This window comes from Prunus dulcis, chromosome 3 (genome assembly GCF_902201215.1).
Source record: "Prunus dulcis chromosome 3, ALMONDv2, whole genome shotgun sequence".
Classification (NCBI taxonomy): Eukaryota; Viridiplantae; Streptophyta; class Magnoliopsida; order Rosales; family Rosaceae; genus Prunus; species Prunus dulcis.
This window is the reverse complement of record NC_047652.1, coordinates 14,865,271-14,884,713: the sequence shown is the minus strand read 5'-3', so window position 1 is coordinate 14,884,713 and position 19,443 is coordinate 14,865,271. Positions and strand designations below refer to the sequence as shown.

General features: G+C 36.4%; 4 protein-coding genes across 5 annotated transcripts; 2 read left to right on the top strand and 2 right to left on the bottom strand.

Moving 5' to 3' along the window:
• Positions 1-5,853: 5,853 nt before the first annotated feature.
• LOC117621537 (stress response protein NST1-like) lies at positions 5,854-7,371 on the bottom strand. 2 transcript variants are annotated; one of them, XM_034352087.1, is made up of 2 exons: positions 6,714-7,371; positions 5,854-6,683 (listed from the first exon to the last, which is right to left on the bottom strand). In XM_034352087.1, the coding sequence occupies exons 1-2, from the start codon at positions 7,258-7,260 to the stop codon at positions 6,052-6,054; spliced, it is 1,179 nt and encodes a 392-aa protein (XP_034207978.1). In that variant the 5' UTR covers positions 7,261-7,371; the 3' UTR covers positions 5,854-6,051. The 2 variants fall into 2 exon arrangements, with proteins under 2 accessions (XP_034207978.1, XP_034207977.1); XM_034352086.1 differs by having other exon boundaries at positions 5,854-7,371.
• A 399-nt stretch (positions 7,372-7,770) lies between these two features.
• On the top strand, positions 7,771-9,125 carry LOC117622684 (mitogen-activated protein kinase kinase kinase 17-like). Its single transcript, XM_034353443.1, has one exon. It carries the CDS (start codon positions 7,998-8,000, stop codon positions 9,003-9,005), a length of 1,008 nt encoding a protein of 335 aa, XP_034209334.1. The 5' UTR covers positions 7,771-7,997; the 3' UTR covers positions 9,006-9,125.
• Positions 9,126-9,971: 846 nt separating this feature from the next.
• LOC117621833 lies at positions 9,972-10,848 on the top strand. The gene is made up of 2 exons (XM_034352377.1): positions 9,972-10,471; positions 10,590-10,848. The coding sequence occupies exons 1-2, from the start codon at positions 9,972-9,974 to the stop codon at positions 10,621-10,623; spliced, it is 534 nt and encodes a 177-aa protein (XP_034208268.1). The 3' UTR covers positions 10,624-10,848.
• Positions 10,849-12,198: 1,350 nt separating this feature from the next.
• LOC117623569 (protein AAR2 homolog) lies at positions 12,199-19,432 on the bottom strand. Its single transcript, XM_034354599.1, has 13 exons — positions 19,038-19,432; positions 18,816-18,898; positions 18,605-18,662; positions 18,419-18,478; positions 17,885-18,014; positions 16,144-16,367; positions 15,915-16,007; positions 15,762-15,833; positions 14,769-14,801; positions 14,001-14,129; positions 13,726-13,782; positions 12,685-12,780; positions 12,199-12,576 (listed from the first exon to the last, which is right to left on the bottom strand). Exons 1-13 carry the CDS (start codon positions 19,131-19,133, stop codon positions 12,517-12,519), a joined length of 1,191 nt encoding a protein of 396 aa, XP_034210490.1. The 5' UTR covers positions 19,134-19,432; the 3' UTR covers positions 12,199-12,516.
• Positions 19,433-19,443: the final 11 nt, after the last annotated feature.

Below are 19,443 nucleotides of genomic sequence, written 5' to 3'. Positions count from 1 at the left end.
GAAAAAGATAATAAGTCTAGAATCCAATATTTCAAAACATACTAATGCCTTGGGGATGAAACCAATTGTTAAACAAGATATGAAAGCCCAACAACCAGTTAATATTACACTCACCTAAAAAATAAAATCATTACATTTGTGTGTGCGTAAAAATAGAAGGAAGGTGTGATGATGTTTACCTAGTAACAGTTGCTGCTCCCTCCCAACTGCTTTACCTACCAAAAGAGGCTAAAAAGCTGCCACAATAGAATGTTGCAGAATTCTTACTCTTTATTTCACAAACAGTCCTAGAAACGACAGGATTAACGTGTATGAACAAACAAATTACAAGACAGATTTCAAACCAATTAATTGCATAAAAATTAATGGAAAAAGGCTACACTGTTAAGGCTACAAGGGGCCACCATATTCACTATCGTTTCCCCCTCAGCTTCTCAGTGTCCTGATTTTCATTTTTCAACTTTCATAATGTTTAATTTAACACCACCTGTTGTCAAATGTACCCACTAGAAGGATCTGATCCACATTTATGTGGACTGGTTGGCCATGAAACCTGCTCCATCTAACAGTCACATTTCACAGAGTTCTGCAGATAGAAAAAAAGACAATTTCTATTCTATTGTTTCTTGCCGATTATGCAGCATAATGTCCAAGCAGATTCAGAACTAAAAATCATCAACTTGAATCAATCATCGTTCTACACATTCTACACAATCATATGAATACAACAGTCTAGGTGATGAATAATCAAGAGAATTCATTAACATGAAAAAGGAATATAGAACATACTGAGGCCCTGAAATTCCCGAAAGCATTATAACTACCTTTACTATTTGACCAACAGTTGGCAACAACCAGTCTAAACTGCCTATGCTTATGGAAATCTCAATTTGGTTACAAGTCAAAGGATGTAATTAAGAATTATTGAGTTACTGTCCCTATCTCACAAGTTCATTTGTTTCGATATTCAATATTTCTTATATTCATATTATGTATTGGAACAGGCAAAGCAACTTGTCTAAGAGCCACAAATCAAATGCAGAAAATGAAACTGTGGTTGGTCGATACCACTTCCTTTTATGCAGAAGCAAAAACAGTAAAGAGCTTTAGGTGAAACCCTTTACCACCCTGTGGTAGAATCCAATTATAAAATGTCAGCTATGGTTTATGCTGTTGGCTAGACAGGCATTAGTGACTACAATTACTTGCACTTACAACAAATTTGAGGACTAGGAGGGGGTGTAAAATTTTATCATATCCACCATAAAATCATTAATAGGGACTGTTTTGCAAACTTTTGATTGGATTAGTGAGGATGATACATGACGCACCACAAAGAAGGTAAGGAAATAAGCCACAATGAAAAAGTGGCCCCATTCCACTCCTGATGCAGAATAATGAAGTTGAGCCAAACCACATGGTGAATAAAAATGATTTTTCCCCTAAGCATTATTAGAACTCACATGACCTTTCAATCAATCATCTAGAAAACAAAAATCTCAATTATATTAAACCTTAATTTGATGTTGGAAAGTATATTATTCCAGCCAACCTTAATTTATTATTTTTAACAATCAAGTACTTCCCTTAACTACCAAAACCCCTATTGCTCTTTGACTTGAATCAAACTTTGAAACCAGTGGTGTCATTCATCTATGCTAACAAATCATCTTCACTAAACACATGCTATGTATAAGCTGCCTCTTAATTGACCCATATTTTCTAGCATCATTGGTTGTCAATAATTTAGCAGCAGCCACACTCCCTAAACATGTCTAACAGAACCAACAGATCTTAATTATATAACTTGTTTAATGAACACATAATCGAACCCAATACAACCAAACTTATGCAAATGTTTGTGTGTGTGTGTCTCCCGACATTCCGGGACGACACAACGAAAATGTAGCATGAACATGCATCATGCTAATGCTTTAGTGTTTTGAGGTGGGCAACTCTCATCCATTTATTCATATGGACGTGTGAAATTTCTTCACAAAATGCATGCTCCAAGTCACACTGCTCCTCATTCACCATTGCAAAAACAAGAAATGTCATATCTACCCAGTTTGCAGCCAGCAAGGTTCAACCATTGCTACCAAAAACTGGTTGACATGGAAATGTTTTGTTATCTAATAATTCAAAGAGCTCATGTTTAAAAAATATATATCCACACATCTCCCAACTTGAACATAAGTACTGATATTTCTGGATTTAAGTGCCTGCCTACATGGTGTCGATACATACAACCTTAACAACCTTGAAAGGCCGGAAGCCCATGGCAGGCACAACTGTCATGGGCTTTCAGCCATGTTGATGTACTCATGGAAATCTGAGTGCACTATCTCAAAGGGCAAAGAAAAAGGATCACAAGATGTCAATGATTTTATCCATATTCAATGGTCATCAAAGGTGTCTTGATACTATATTACTGGTCAGTACAAGATGATGTAAGACAAACAATTTAAAATTTCTGTTATCCTTTGAACAGCTAACTATAGAAAATAATTCACATATTGGAATGGGATACTTATCTAACATGAAAGCTGTGTAATTATCAAACACCCACACCAACCAATCAAATATGTCTTTCCATTTCTAATTTGAATTGGAAGTCGTAATTTCAAGCTGCTGTGCAACTACCTAAAGTAAATTAAAAAAGAACAAAACAAAAAGAAAACAGAATAAAAAAGACGACGTTGTCAGCTAAAAACATTGGAGTGGCACAAGTGATAAAACAACCATGTCAAGTCACAATGAAACAAGAGCTACCACCAACGTGATTTGTTCAATCCCTGATTCACTGGAATTTCCAAAGACTAATTACAAGGTTAAAGTATACAATCAAAGAGGGAGAAAGGTTACTTGTCTGCTAAACTTGATTGAACAGCACCTCCCCACGTAATCAGGGCATAAAATTAATTTTGTCAAGACAAATATGCATCTATTAGTGATGCAGAATGCTCTAAACTTACGGGCTGTTTACTCTAAACCTACGGGCTGTTCTACATCAATTAGATTCATCTTCTTGGAAAAAGGGAAGCCTATTCTTTTTTTCCTAAATAGAGGGATGAAGCCTGGAATCTTACAAGGGCCTTGAAGAGACCCAAAACTTAAGCTTTAAAGGGCCTTTTACCCATCTAAGAAAGCTCCAAAGTGCACGTCCATACAGCCCAATGTCAATGAATTTATAAGAACCCTATCAAAGTCGAAAAACCAGAACAAAGTAGATAACTAGTAACAAATTCTAGAGAAGATAAATAAGATTTCAAATATTTTACAAAAGAAGATCAAAGATTGTGCCCCAAAGAAAATGGTACATCATGATAGGACAAAGGAATAAACAAAATTCTTAAAAATCATAGAAGATAACCGTCATTGAAGATCTGTACAATAAATTACACTATTCTGTTTACCAAAAATAAAAGTCCATTATTCTTTTAGAGATTTGGCAAACAGCATAATTGGTAACATCCAGAAAATCGCATATCAAGATGTCAAAGGAGGTGTGAGAGTAGGATGGAGGGAATATGAGCACCTTAGCATGTACCTCTCACAAGAACAAACACACAAGCTATTTTTTACATGCAAAATAAAAATGGGGAAAAAACTAAAAAAGAATTTTTCACTTTGGAAATGGACAAATGAACCTTCAGTGGAGAGTCTAGGAGCCTGGGGCTCGCACTATGATTTTAACATGGATGAACAGTGGTTAAACACACTGCTTTTAAAACCTAATGAAATCTGGACAAAATTAGGTAGGTATTTACAACTGAAAATCATGTCTACACTGCTGTGGAAGGAAGTGAGGACCTTTTAAGTTAAAATTCTGGGCATAATTGATTTCATGATGGTAGAGTCTTTTGATCTCAATCTCAAGGTCAAAGGTTTATGGTCTGGTAGAGATAAGAGAAAGTTGAGATCCTTGGTTAGAGAAAGGCTGCTCTTTTAGAAATTATCTCAACCCAAATTTTGGAAAAGTAACATGAGCAACACAGATAAAAACACGTTTCCTACGCATAAACCACATACGCGCTACTCATTTAAAATAATAACATCAGGGTTTTACAGTTACACTCCATGAATACTATTTTTGAAGCCCAACCACACAATTATGAAAACAAAGTGTAGTTTCCATCATCACAAAATGAGATATAAAAGTAAGCAAGATCTTGAAATCTAGGAAAACAGGGAGATTTTTTCCAATCTATTTAAATTACCTTCCAAACAGCCTGTAATAATAATGATGCCTGTACTATATACACATTCCCTGTTAAAATTACACAGGCAACTGAAATTGCATTATAATAACAAAGATTTCTATGTAAATGAAATTGCATTGTAATAACAAAGATTTCTGTTCTATGCACTGAATTTGCATATAAATCTATATAAAGCACCCACCTGGGTTAAGCAGTTGCAACAATTCTCAACATCTGCATGTATCATCAGCAGCCTCTAGAATTCAGACACCAAGCCAGAGAATGTAAAACTCAGTCCTGAAAGGTGATTCTCCCCATGCATAAATCATGTATGCGATCAGGACAAACAGGGAAGAACTTCAGATTGAGACTTTCACTAATTGCATCTATTCCAGGGACCCTTTTTTTTTTTATATCCCTGGGGTTCAGATTCCAGCAGTTTTGCAAATTCGTACCCAATAAACAACAGTATCAGTTTTGTCACAGATGAATAAAACTTTTACGTGCAGTTCCCAAACTGTGATTAAAATTAACAAATAATAAAAAGTATAAAACAAAACTGAAACAACAAAGAGGAAGAGAAAAAGAGAATAAAAGCTAGCTTTAAATCCTTTAAGCCTCAGACTCTTATCCTATCACAAATACTAAAACAATTTCATAGAGGGTGCCACTATATATGTCTGCTTGAACCATATTACTATGTTATGTGAAAAGATAAGGTACGAAAGAGAAACATGATTGACTTACCAAGGATTATGTAATTCTCAGTGCTGAATGTTGAGAAACAGACACAACTTCCATTAACCAAAACCAATCAAGGTGCTGGTAGAAAAAGGCTCAAAATACATATAAAGAAACAGAAACAACTCCTCTAAAAAACAAAGAAACAGAAAAAAGCTTAATTATATTACAGAGCACAGATCTAGTGGCCCAAGCATTGTATGGATGGCATGCTTACCTGATATTTGTCATAATGATGAGCGTTGAATCCACCATGATGATATATCGGAGTTGCATTATGAGGATAATGATGTTCTCTAAAGTATGTGGAGCGGCATGTGGTTTCTAGCATATAAAGAAACTCACAATCCTAAGTTCAGAAATTTGACTGCATGGTAATAGTTCCACATTTAAATGATTTCTAGCATCTGAAATATACTTCTTGTTTTTCTCCAACCACAACCTTTTCTTCTTAATATTTAAACCCATCCTGAAACCTTGCAAAACAATCAAACGTTGAAGCAAAAAGCTGCACTCTGGTGTCATAACAACATTGGCTACCACCTCTTTTCCGAAAAGCAACAACTGCAGACCATAACAAAAACCTTTTCATAGTTGTAATTGATAAATCCAAATTTTAAAAGTTTACTTATAAAAAAAATAAATTAAAAAAAAAAAACCTTTTTATAGTTAATTTGCGAAACCAGCAATGATATGGTTGCCAGAGCTGATGAAACAGCCTATTAAGTAAACAACCACAACAAGACTTGATTCCTTCTTTTCCTAAATATATAACTGTATGATTTAATGCATGAACATTAATGAGTTTCAGATAGAACTAATATGACAGAAAAATACAGCAAGTAGGAAAAGGATGAACATTCAAAAGAAGATAGGTAACTTCTGCTTGAAAAAGACTGACATTCTAAAATATAAAGAAAATATATATCCATCGTTACAGATTTAGAATAGTTACTGCAAGTATAGGCATCAAGAAGAATTCATTGTTTTCGATCATTGTACTACAAAGATAAAACAAAAAATAAATAAAAAATGATAGAACTCAACTTATTAACATTTCACTAGAGGTATAACAGTAGTAGTATGCGGCAAGCATGTAAATTACAGTCTAGAGGAACTCAGAAGGTGAATTGGCCTCCGGCTTCCCATTGTGGCCCAAATCCCCCGGATGCTGCAAATTCTGCAAAACCTGAGGCGGCAAAGCCCCTAAACCACCTCCCAGCCCATCATTCACCGACCCAAAAAATTGACAAACTAGCCTAGCCATGACTCCAAGAATCTGCATTTGGTTCTGGCACGCTTCAGCATGCATTTGCATCATTTGCTTCTCATGCTCAATTTGCAAACTCACCATCCTCTCCCTCCACTCCAACTCTGCCTCTTCCCTCTTCTCCTCCATCCTCATCCTTCTACGCCGCTCCTCATCGAATTCCCTCTCTAGCCTCAACCTTTTCTCAAATTCCTTTCTTGCCCACATCACCTCCCTCTCTTCTAACTCCAATTCTCTATCCTCCAACCACTCCTCCCTCTCTTTCCTCCTTTTCTCTCTCCTGCACTCAAGTTCTTTCCTCTTTTCCTCTCTCTCAGCCTCACTGTTCTCTCTCCTGCACTCCCTCTCTCTCCTCCTCTCTTCCCTCTTCACCACCACATCCCTCAAGTCCAAAACTTGTGCACTGACCAACCCCAACCTCCTATGTAATCCAACCTTACTCAATTTCCTTTTTTGAGCAAAACCCACATCTCCAATTTCTCTCTGACCCCCAAATTCACCACCTTCACTCCTACCTAATTCCTCGAGACCATTATCGCCATCACCGCTACCGTCTTCTTCTTCTTCTTCATCTTCCAATGGTTCTTCTTCTTCTTCGTCCTCTTCTTCCTCTAAATCCTCAGAGTCAATCCCAAACCCCAAGTCCCCACAATCCCCAAAAACATCAAGGCTCTCACTTTCGCACGCCCTCTTGCCCTTAACATCAAGCTCCACATCCCCAAACACTTCTTTGTACTTCAAGAAATTCTCCCAGTGGTTTTCACCATCTTTCCAGTTGAACTCGTCCTTGGAGACCCGGATCTTCTGCTTCACACCCAGGTACTGGTGGCGCATGTTTTGGACCTTAATCGAGACGTCGCGCCAGGACCATTTGAAAGGGAAGGTTACTGGGTCGTGAAGATGATGCACCGAGTTCACGTGGTCCGCTATGGGCTTGAATTTTTTCTCACGGGTTTTGAGCTTGGCTAGAGCCCCAGAGATGAGAAGCTCCGAGTACTTGGTGAGAAGGGTCAGCTCTTCGAACTCCGACCATTTCTTGCGCTTCATTTTGAGAAACTACTTTGAAAAATCAAACATTCCAGGCAGAGAGAGAGATTCAGAGATTTGGGGACGAAGGAAAGGAGAAGGGAAATGGAGCTGTGTTGCTTTCGATTTTTTATGAGCTCTGTCTTCTTCATTTTTGTCTTTTTAGTTGAGGTAAGTAAAGGTCACGTGAAGGTCACGTGAGCTCTTTTTAATATTTTTTTTGAATTTTAAATTCTATATTTTAATTTAATTTAAATCAAATTAAGTCATAAATCTCCCATTTACCCCTAGATCTCTCCAAATCAACGGTCATGAGAGTTCTCAGCTTGTGATCAGAGTGGCTTAAGATTTACGAAAGATATTTTCCAGTGGATTTCAAAAGTAAATAAATAAATATTATATTAGATTATTAATTGAAGCGGAAGCAAAAGCAAAAGCCGCGCAAGATATATGACCGTTTGAAGGTTACGCGTTAAGCTATATAAACCCAACACAACCAGGAAAACAGTACTCTGATTTCAAAACCCTCATTCACCAGCTTCAAATCACAGAGGAAAAACCATTGAGCGTTAGCAATCGAAGCCCTCTTTTTCACATCAACATTTCATCGTCTTCTTCGTTGATCACCGACTGCTTCAACGAGTTCTTCTCTCTCTCTCTTGCTACCCAGTTTCTGTTTTTCTGTGTCTCTTTGCTTTCGTTTTGTTAGACCCATAAACCCTATTTCATCAGAAAGCTTCAATTTTTGTTTTCAAACAATGGGTTCGAGTTCAAGGCCAAAGAAAGAACAGAGCTTGTCGGTTGCTGGCCGTGAGTGGTTTCGAGGCCGGGTACTCGGAAAAGGGGGATTTGGGTCGGTGTATTTGGGTTGGGTCAAAAAACCCAATTTCAGAGCCGATGTTTTGCCCTCAATTTTCGCGGTGAAGTCAACATTATACTGTGATGCGCTTGAGTTGGTGAGGGAAAATTCACTTCTTGACACGTTTAGCAACTGTCCGTTTATCATCCATCGCTATGGAGAGGATGTGACGGCTGGTGTTGATGGCAATAAGGTTTTCAATATGTTCATGGAATATGCCGATGGAGGAACAATGAGGGATTTGATTAACAAGTCTGGGGGGTTGCCTGAATTTCAAGTAAGGAAGTATACAGAGGCAATTTTGAAGGGGGTTAAGCACATTCATGAAATGGGTTATGTGCATTGTGATTTGAAGCCTGAGAATATATTACTTGTCTCCAAAACTGATGCTGGTGGTTCTGAATTTGTGCCCAAAATTGGAGACTTGGGTCTGGCAAAGAGGATTATAGAGAAGCGTTCTGGAGGCACTACACTGTATTGGTCTCCAGAAACTGTGCTTCAAAATATTCAGCTGCAACCTTCTGATATTTGGGCATTGGGCTGTATTGTGCTTATGATGTTGACTGGGAGGAAGCCATGGGATTTGAAAGCCGGGGCGAGACCTTGGGACCTAATGCTTCAGATTGCCTCAAAATCTCCCACTATTCCTGTTTGGTTATCAGAAGAGGCTAAAGATTTCTTGGGAAAGTGCTTTGTGTGGAGCCCTTCTGAGAGGTTCACAGCTGCTAAGCTATTGAATCATCCATTTGTGACTAATCTGGATCCAGTAAAGGAACTCTCTTCGGTGTCTTCGTCGCCTTCTGAGCAGCAGATTCTTCCTTCGGGATTCAAGACCTGTCATTCCAAATCGAACCGCTGTTTGCCAAAAGCCGTCGGCTTTCCCTATAATTGGTGCTGCTTAGCTTGATTCTTAAGTTAGAATTTTGTCTATGCTTGTTTGTAAGCGTCTCTAACAATTTGGTGTAATACTTCATTATCCTAAATTTGTATGTAATTTAATGTACATTCTTTGATTTCATTCATTATTAATACAGAGCTAATGCCACTTTTTTTTATACATTCTAAAAACATTATTGATACAGTAATACAAGTGAGCAGTCTGAATATGGTAATTAGACATAAAGTGGATTAATATATGGCCAGACACATAGGTGATGCATTGCCCTAGGGTGGGTTTTGATCACTGCCTAATTCTTCTTGGGCTTGTTTGTTACACCGTTCTGACATGGACTGGCTTGGTTAAGATTTTATCTCACGTTTGTTTCACCCAGTTCTAATTTTAAGTGGGATTAATTAATATAGGCTCCACGAAAAACATATTCTTAGGAGTTCTTAGTGAAACCCGTCTGGAGAGGAGGGACTAATCGTCCTGACCCAAGCGACGAGCAACCAACCACACCCAAGCTCTCCACATCTATTGACCCCAAAAGTGGCAGCCACAACCACCATACACAACTACAACCACCACCACCAGCCACAACGACCCAAGAAGGAATAGACAAAGAGGAGAGAAGAAAAGAGAGAAGATAAAATTTTCAAAAAAAAAAAAGAGAAGGAGAAGACATAAAAGTAGAGAAAGAAGGGAAAATTTTAGAAAAATAAAAGAAGGAGAAGACAAAATAGAAGAGGAATAAGAGAGAAAGAGAAGATAAAATTTTCAAAACAAAATAAAGAGAAAAGTAGACAGAAGAAGAGGAGAGAGGATAGAGAGAAGAAGAAGATGAAATAGATTTGCAGAGAAGAAGAAGATGAAAGAGAATCAGAGAGAGAGACGGGGAAGAAGAGGGAAGAGAGAGAGAGAAGAAAAGTCTAAAAAATATTTTAAAAATTACTTTTCACACCAAAAAAAAAATTTACTTAAAAAAAAATATTTATGAAAAAATTTAGTACTAGTCCAATTAAACATACACCAAACGCAGTACAAGTATTATCCACGAAAGGGAATTGGCAAAGCAATGCTAGAAAAGCTGGTGTTGGAGTGGTAATTCGAAATTCAACTGGGGAGTTTCTAGGCGGCTTGGCTGCATCACCGGTGGGTCACTCTGCTCTTGAGGTGGAGGCAGAAGCAGCAGTCATGGGGCTGGAGTTTGCGGCCAATCTTGGCTATAATGATGTCTACTTGGAAACTGACTCAAAGACCCTTGTGGACGGGATCAAGGGGGATATAAGGAACCGTGCCTGGACTATCAGGCCTTCTATTGAGGTTATCTGGCTTAGAGCCGATCAGTTCAAAAGAGTTTTTTGGCGTTGGGTTCAGAGGAGTTCAAATCGAGCAGCTCGTGAGGCTGCAACGATAGGTTGTCGAGCAGTGGAGCTGTGTTACTCAACCACCGTTGTCTCTCATACATGTTTTGGTGTCTCATGGTCTTCCAGGTCCTTAATTTTTGTTTTTAGAGTAGGAGTTTTCCTTCTTTTGCTGGATTGTAGTGATTTAGATGAAGGTGCTTCTGTAGTTTGTCTAAAATATTGCTTTCTATGTATTTCCTTGCAGTTGTCTTTTGGCTTGGAATCTAATGCATGGTTGACGAAAAAAAAATTTATGACAGGCCAAGCGAATCCAAGACAGTCTCAATATTTAATGCAGTTCATAACAGTCTATCATACCAAACGGCCCCTAGAGGTTAATGCCCCACATTCTAACATAGCTATAATGCCACTTTTTTGTTTTTACATTTTTCTTTTGGTTCCTTTTTATGTAAGTCATTGCATTTGAGATCCATTAGCTTTATATAATAAGATTAGTAAATGAAGATTCAGAAACTGAACCTCAAATAATTAGACCTTTTGTTGGAATAAAAAAAATCACAAAAATCACAAAATATTGGAACGTGGGGGTCTCCAACCAATGAAAACGTTTAAGAGAGTTTAGTGGCTCCTATTTTTGGGGGAGCTGGTTATTCAGTTTTTAGTATAAATATTCTGCATTGAAGAAAGAAAAAAAAGGAGGACAGAGAGGGAGGAGAAGACGACAGAAGAAGAAAACTATTGCAGAAGGAAAATTGCAGGAGCACAAATACAAGAGGAGACCTTTTCACAGACTGATCACAAGTATTCCAGATAAAGATGGGATTGCAAGGTCTGATTTTACTTGGAAACAAACTCTGCAAAGAGTTGGATAGCTAATCGCCTGCTGGACCAAAGTTTTTTTTTGGGGCTCCATGCTCATGGGCTAACTATCAACAAACATCAAAAGCCCAAAATAGGATTATGGGCTGTCAAAGAATAATTATCCATTGACTCTCAGAAGCCCATATAATTAATGGGTAACCCAAATAATTACCCATTAAATTTCCTAATGCCCAAATTCCCTACCATATGGTTAATGGATTAATTAAAAAAAAAATCCTTGTAGCCATATTTGGGTCCAAGTGCAAATGTCAACTTTAGAAAATTAGTGGGTTAATCAAAATTGCTCATTAATTTTCTGGGACATTGACAAAAAGAAAAAAAGTCTTACAAAACCATCCAAACTTTTCCATGGGTCATCTACCCATGAAAATGCCAATGAGATTAAATTCAAATATCTCAAACACAAATGCTCAATTAATGGGCCACACTTACCCATTAATTTCAAAATTTTCCCATAGGTCAGCTACCTATGAAAATCCCCAAATTATCTCAAAGATACAAACTCTAAATTATTGGGCCACACTTACCCATCAATTTCTAAATTTTTCAAACTACGTTGGTTTGATCCCTTTAAAAGGGTACGTAGGCAATCTAGAGATTCAATCTAGATGCAACCATCCCAAACATATTTCCATATCGAATCCCTGGTTTATTCAGCTAAATTCACTCAAACTCCTCAATAAAACCCATTCAAATTCTTCGTTTTGTGATGAGTCATTTATTCATCATGAATCTTTGAACTACGAGTGGCTTGATTTACAGGCAAGGTTGGACTTTGCAAAATCAAACACACACGTTCTGTTTCTTTATGATGGAATCAAAGGGTTTTCCCTTGAAGCAAGGGATTGTAATTAAGAGACTTGCGTCTCGAATGGGTCGAACATAAAATAATAAAACCCCATTATTTAATTAGTGGTGGTGAAATTATATTAGGAAGATCACCATTTTCCTTCAACACCTTTCACCGAGCATTTCAAGGGAATTGTCCCATCTGTCTAAAATTAGCAAGGAAAGTTTACAGCAGTGCTGTATTTTGTATAGCATCCATCCTCGTCAATTTACATGGAAATTTCAACTATGATACTATACAAGGTTACACATACTTGAAAAAAAAGGTCTTCTAGGTGCAATGATTTTATACTGATCACACTCTGGTTATGACATAAAGCCTACTGTAGATGACCAACGTCGTAACCTGCTGGCGTTTCACTACAACCCAGGTCATCCAACATCTAAACCACATGATTGAATTGTAGATGTTAAATGGTAGAGAATGAGAGATTTAAGTGTTAAACTGATGGCGCCACACTAGAACTCGGGTCATCCAGCATCTCAACCACAGGAGCGAACTGCAAATGTCGAGTGTTAGGGGTTGTGAGAAAAAAGAAAAAAAAAGAAAAAAAAAAAGGTGGGGAAAGTGAGCACAGTTCAATTAAAATAAATAAATAAATACCAACCTCGTCATCATCTTCAAAGTACATCCCATCAACTGCACTGTTTTGCTGGAATTCCCATCCAAGATTGTTTTCAAGCAACTCCTTGAGTTTCCTTGTCTTTAAGAATGAGAACCATGCAAATGAGGATTTGTCAACATGATTAGCCAAAAAAGAGACGAGTACTGGTAGTAATTTAAGCTCGACATAGATATCTTGTATTACTTTTCCAATTGTAGTACACAGACCAAGTTTTCATATGAAATGCAACATGAAAAGTGACGACAAGGAAGCACACAGATGAGCTACCATCTCTCATAAGAAGCAAAGTTTTGGAAACAAATACAAAAAGAGATGACTTGACAAGAAATGCTTCGTATGCAGAGCAATGGCAATGCAATAGCAACAAAGTAAAGGATCAGAAATCAAGTCAGGACTCCATTTAAATGAAAAACACATCAAAAGGGCTAAAGGAAGGATTAGTATAACGAGGGCAGCGAGAGAAAATTAGGGTAAACTCAACATAATCGAAGTGAGACAAATTTATATTAGGTAACCCAGTCCCTAAAACCAGTATATATATTCCAACAATATGCTATAAATTCTATAGATGGAATTAAATCAATAACCATCAACTACATTTTAGTTCCGACAAATAAAAACAAAACAACAATAACCTAAATTCTAACCTTGTGCCCATGCCTAAAGTACATAAATTTATTTTTCTTTCTTGCATCCATCTTCAACCCACCCTTGCCCCAATAAAATGGTTTTGAGTTAATATACACTTGTTTGCTAAAGAGTCAGTGTTTAACATATGTAAAAAGTGAACTACCTTATTATAATATTACATTCCATGTTTAAAGCAACAAAATAAAGGCTTCTCCGTGCGTGTGTTTGCACATGCATATCATGATAAATACAATGGCAACTGTGAAGTAAAAATCTGATTAAAACAAGAACCGCAGAAATAATAAGAAAGAGAGCATATCAGTAGAATCCAGATGTCTACTTTTGCCTGATAGGAAAAAGAAATTCATGAAAATTCAGGCTTAGAGTGCATACCCATGATAGAAGATCTCCATCAACAACTGAGGCATCTTGCACCAGCAAAAAAAAATCCTGGAATCCCATTTATAGGTTAGTCATCAAGTTGCAATGAACAGAAAGTTCCATGGATGTGAGAAAGATGACTACATGATACTTTTCTGTTGATTTTCTATTTGATAGAAAAAACAAACTGAATGACAACAGAACCGACAAGAAAAAAATGAATCGAGCACAGCAGTGTAATACGAAAAAAAACAGCAGCAGCAGAATGAAGCACCCAAATCTCGTACCTTGAAAAGACGGTGCAAAAAACTATCAGCAGAAAACCATGAATCATCTAGCAAGGTTGATCCACTGTTCGTGTCTGTACAATCTTTCTGAAGTCCTTGTTTCAATTGATAGTAGATGACTCTAATAAACTGTGAAATTCCCATGACATGTCATTTATCAGTGCAAATGAAATGGAAAAAATAAATAAATAAAAAGGCAAGTACTGTTCATTGCAAGTTTAATGGAAAACGAAATCAGTTTAAACGTGTTACTCTCTCAGGAAAGAAAACACGATCAACCTAGAATTCTTTTTCCTTTTCCTTTTTATGAGAAACACAAACATTCTATTACAATAAATGTAAACTAGCCAATAGTTTGACAATGTCTGATATGTAAAAACTTATTCAACACCTTAGAAGAGACAAATAATTCAACAGGAGAATGGGTGCGTAAAAGCTCATAAATATTACGAAAGACAAATCAAATATCAAACCAGGATGATTAAATGTTGAACATTGTCTCTATTTTGTACTGGAATAATAAAGCACCACACAGAAAAGACATAAAGGTTGATAAACCAAGCAACAACTGACACATTTTGAGCATAACTATGCGAAAAAAATAAAATGTAAAGCTTTCTGAAACGCCAGTACATATCCCAAAATAGGCTAAATGGAATCTAGACTTTCAATTACATAACGGTATCCCAGATCACCATGAATGCGACTTCATAGTTATATTATACTGCAAGAAAGTTTAGTTATAAGTGGGACAATTCTGGACATTACCTTTGCAAATAGCCGACTTCTTCTACGGAAAGGCTGCATTAATGGCAGATTAGACTTTTGTCAGAAAGTATTTCAGATTTCCTGTATTTCAGTATCAACTACCTATGAAGCAAGCATCATTAGGAAAAAAAGCTTCATTCTAAGTATTTAACTCAAAGATATGCAGTGAGGGACTCAAGAAATTGTTTTCTCAAAACATCAAGAGGTTGGTCAACATTATAATAAAAAACCTCAGCTCTAGGTCTAAAGCTTATTTAGGATCCCTACCAGGCTACTCCCAACTGTCTCCACCGGACCACACGCCTCATTTTAATCCAGCAGAGATTTTAGTAACTAGAAACTTATTAAGACGGATTATGTCTATAGTCTGGTACAAATTTGACAATTGCGCAGTCGTAAGAAATGTTAATGCCAGTACCAGTAGAACACTAGTCAACCCAAAGATAACTGATCAGAGACTGGGTAGGATCTGCTGTGTAAAACTGAAAATCTAGTGAATCTATGGTGCCAAAGCTTTAAGCTGGTGAATCTATAATGTCTGAAATCTTAGCACACAAATTAAATAGATTGATTGTTGGCAATAATCTTTTGAAGATTTAGAATTATTAAGATTACCATATAATCTGTTAAAAAAAAAAACTTTCGAGAAAACATTATATCGCATAAACATGCAAATGAGCTGCCATCAAAGGTCAAAAGTAAAAAGTTCCCGGTATTCATATTCAAATGACTGTATATACTGATTTGGGAAAGTGTTGCTTATTTTTGTAATGTAGATTACAACCATAAGTTGACACTCATGAGGTACAAATTTAATGCAAACATATCAATCACATGTTTATACTTTAATAGTAAGGGACAGAATGTATAAGTGGGGAGTTTAATGTTAAATTCAGATGTACAATGTGGAAAAAGGAAACACAAATATACAAACTCGGTAGAGTGAACAAATCCCAATAATAAGTGAAACAAGGCAATCAAACCAATACTTACAGCTTCAGTGCATCCAAATAAAAGACTGACCAAGGATTTCCACTGTAGAAATGCTTCAAGTGATTGCCCCATCTGCATAAGTTCAGAATATCGTAAAGATCTCAGATTATTATTTAACATAAAATGCCGTCGGAGTCTGCATTGTTTACACACCAAAAATGCAATATAGGCAAATTGCAGCTCTGCGAGAAGCAAGTCCTCAGAACCTCCATAATCTTCTAGTAGTACACTTTCTAATAATTGTGTCTAAACAGATCAGTGAAAGTCGGACCACAAAAAAGAAGGAAAAAAAAAATATTAGTGCAAGTATATAGTCAAATCAGTTAATTTAAAACATTAGAGAAAACTGAACAACTTAAAAGAGGAGGGAGGGGGTTCTTACCTTGTCAAGATTCAAAGAAGTAAGTTGTTGGCCATGGATTCCCTTTCGTTTGATAACACGGGGAATTGATGTGTAGTAACATCCTCTTGTCTGAGACTTGTCACTGGGTGTTGAGCACCTACTAGCATTCAACTGCTCATCTAGAGCTTTCTCCATCATTGTGCTAGGAGTGTTTACATGCATTGTAGATTCAGATGCAACAGTAATTTCTCCTCCTATGGGTTCTGTACAAGTCAATTAAAATTCAAAGGTTGTTTGGGATAAAAAGAATGAATCTTATACAAATCCTTTGGATAAAATTCATCTGAAGCAGTCCTTAACAACATAAATAAAAGTATCCAAGAAATATCAAAATGTAGAGTTCCAAGTAGCCACTATAAATATAACTTCTCCTGTAAGAATTTTCCTGTTAAGAGTTCCATGCAGTCTTATTCTTAGAAGAATTTATTTCAAAAAAAATTCCGTATTATATTGTGTTGGTGGGTACCAGGCTAGAAGTATCAACATGAATAATTATATCCATCCTTATGCAGAAATTAGAAGGAAAAGCTAAATAGAGATATCTTAGAAGTATTTAAACCTCACGATACCACTAGATTTTAATGTTGGTCATTAACTATTCCATCATGTCTACAAGCTCACAGCAGTAATATCATATGAACTCCTAACAAGGAGCAGATGCACCAACATCTAACTTTAACGCACATAAAACCATAACAAGTATTTTGTGGAAAATTAAGGTTCCCACCAAGTCTGCCTTTGAGAACTTTCCTTAAGCAAATGAAAAATTATTCTTTTAATGTCTATTACATAATTGTATAGAATGCAAGGATGAAAATATCGGACGATATATCCCTTTTTTAAGGTGTCGATACGGATAAAAGGGGGTAAGCCTATTTCTTCCCCCTTATCAGCGATATATCCCTGATAACCCTGCTATCCCGATATTTACCGATACTAGACAAATAACCCAGAAATTTGTCTTCATTTTGAAAGTAATGGGTTGGGTTGGGTTGGGTTGGGTTATGTTTTAATGGGTTGGTCTGCATGTTTGTTGTGTTTGTTGTGTTAAGTCTGCTTGTGTTTATTTTGTTTGGGTTATGTACCTATTGTGTCAATGGATTTTATTTTATCATTGTAATCAAAATTTTATTTTCAGGCTTTTCATCGCGCATTATATACACGTACATTTCATCTTATGCATATCTTATACTTAGTATATTTTGAATTTTATTTGTTCAAAACATTCATTGATAATGTACTTAATACCTATGAAAGTTTCACTTCATTTTTTATGCCAATATCTATCTTTTTTGTCGATTTTCCTCAATACCTAAAACGACATCTATATATCCCCCTAAATATCCGTAAATTGAAGGCCCGATATTATCTATATCGCCAATATTTTCATCCTTGATAGCAAGTGCCCATTGTATGTTATAACAAGATAAAATACTCAGACAAACAATGTGGGTTCCTATGCATTAAAAAAAAAAAGTAAAGTAAAATTAAACATACAAACATTGTGGGTCTGAAGATCATCAAATTTAAATGTGAGAATTGAGAGAGAGAGAGAGAGAGAGAGAGAGAGAGAGAGAGAGAGAGAGAGAAGCACATGGCAGCAGTTGAAGCATAAAATCTATTCGTTCCATAAAAGTCAAGCAATGATACTGAACAAACTCCTGATAGAAAAATCTAAGATAATTGTGAACACGCCTTTGAAGTTGTGAATAATGCTTACCAATCCGGTGAATGATGCTCTTTGTAATGTAATTGGATAGCTGTTTCCAATCTCCGTACTGGCTTAGATTATAAGGACCAAGATGTCTATCAAACTCCAAACTTCGAACTGCTTGGCAATATCTCTCTTCCTGATGGCACAAAAATGATACATATGTGAAATCAAAATACTAAACTGAACACAGAAAATCACTACTGTGCTCTGTTCAACCATAGAATATGTTTGGAAAAAATATTCTCAAATTCCCTCTTGCTCCCTTTATAATGTAAGAGCTCACTAATACAATAAAATTGGACAAAAAAACAAAATAATTAAAGTTGCAAGATAATAAATAAAAGATAAACTGTGATTGTCCTGAAAAGATATTGACCATATTTTCTAACTACTTAGCAGTTAAGATTTATGAAGCTTATTTGAGATTGAGGTTACAAAATTCAATCTAAAGTTTCAAACATTGTGAATCACTTTGATTCCATATTTTGAAAAATGTGACTCCCCGAGTAAGACAATGATACAATCAACATGAATACCAACCTCTTCTTCTGGTACTTTGACTAATCGTTCCTCTTGTTGATCCCACTTGCGAACAATTACCTGTTACATGAGAAAGGTCTGTCTGGCTCACATGCCTTCATATCATGCCACAAACAACTTACTGTAACATGTTAAACCCAATAAGCCAGTGGCCACTAAAGTAATAATAAAAGACTGGTTACTAACCTCAGATGGTCCAGCATCAACAAAAAACCCAATAATTGGTGAGAATTCCTTGCCATCTCTGTGTACCCAAAAATAGCCAAACATATTTTTAAAGAAATACAAAATAGAAGCACCCATAAAACAATTAAAATTCAATAGTAAATGAAGAGCAACTAGTCAGTCTATTCTCTGCCGACATTCAACAAACACATAATGAGCAAGAAGAGGTAACCTGGTGGATGAGCTATAGTACACAAAGTGAGGACCAGGAGGAATCATCTTTATGCCTTTAAAGTCGGGGCCAACTGAAAACATCTGAAGATACAGCGAACCAAGTGTTTAAGTGTTAATTTATAGACAGAAATCCAAATTTTCTTCGTTTCCATTTTCTTTTGAAATTTCTGGGCAACAAAACAGAGCATAAGCATGTGTGGCTGGGTTGGTAGTAGTTTACCTGAGTATCAATGCCGATGAGAGTGTGCTGAGGAACGTCGAGGAAGAGAAGCGTCAGGCCATGCTTCACAAGCTCCATCGCCATTTCAGCATCCATTTTAACAAAAGTTAGAAAGACAAGTTTATTCTGTTTGATTTGAAAATTATGGCTCTGGGTCTTGTTAGAAGAACTACGAGTATGAGTAATGTGAAGCGTCCAGAAGCCTCTTTCATTGGCGGCCTGAAAAAATGGCCCCAATACTCATTTGTATTACATTATAGCATCATTTTTAAAATAATTTTTTTTTTTTTTGAAAAGCCAACAAACCCAGAATCATTTTGGTTTTTCGATTATCATCAAATAAATAGACAAATACATTAGTTCATATCAACATAGAAATGATCATTGTGATAATCAAATACCTAAA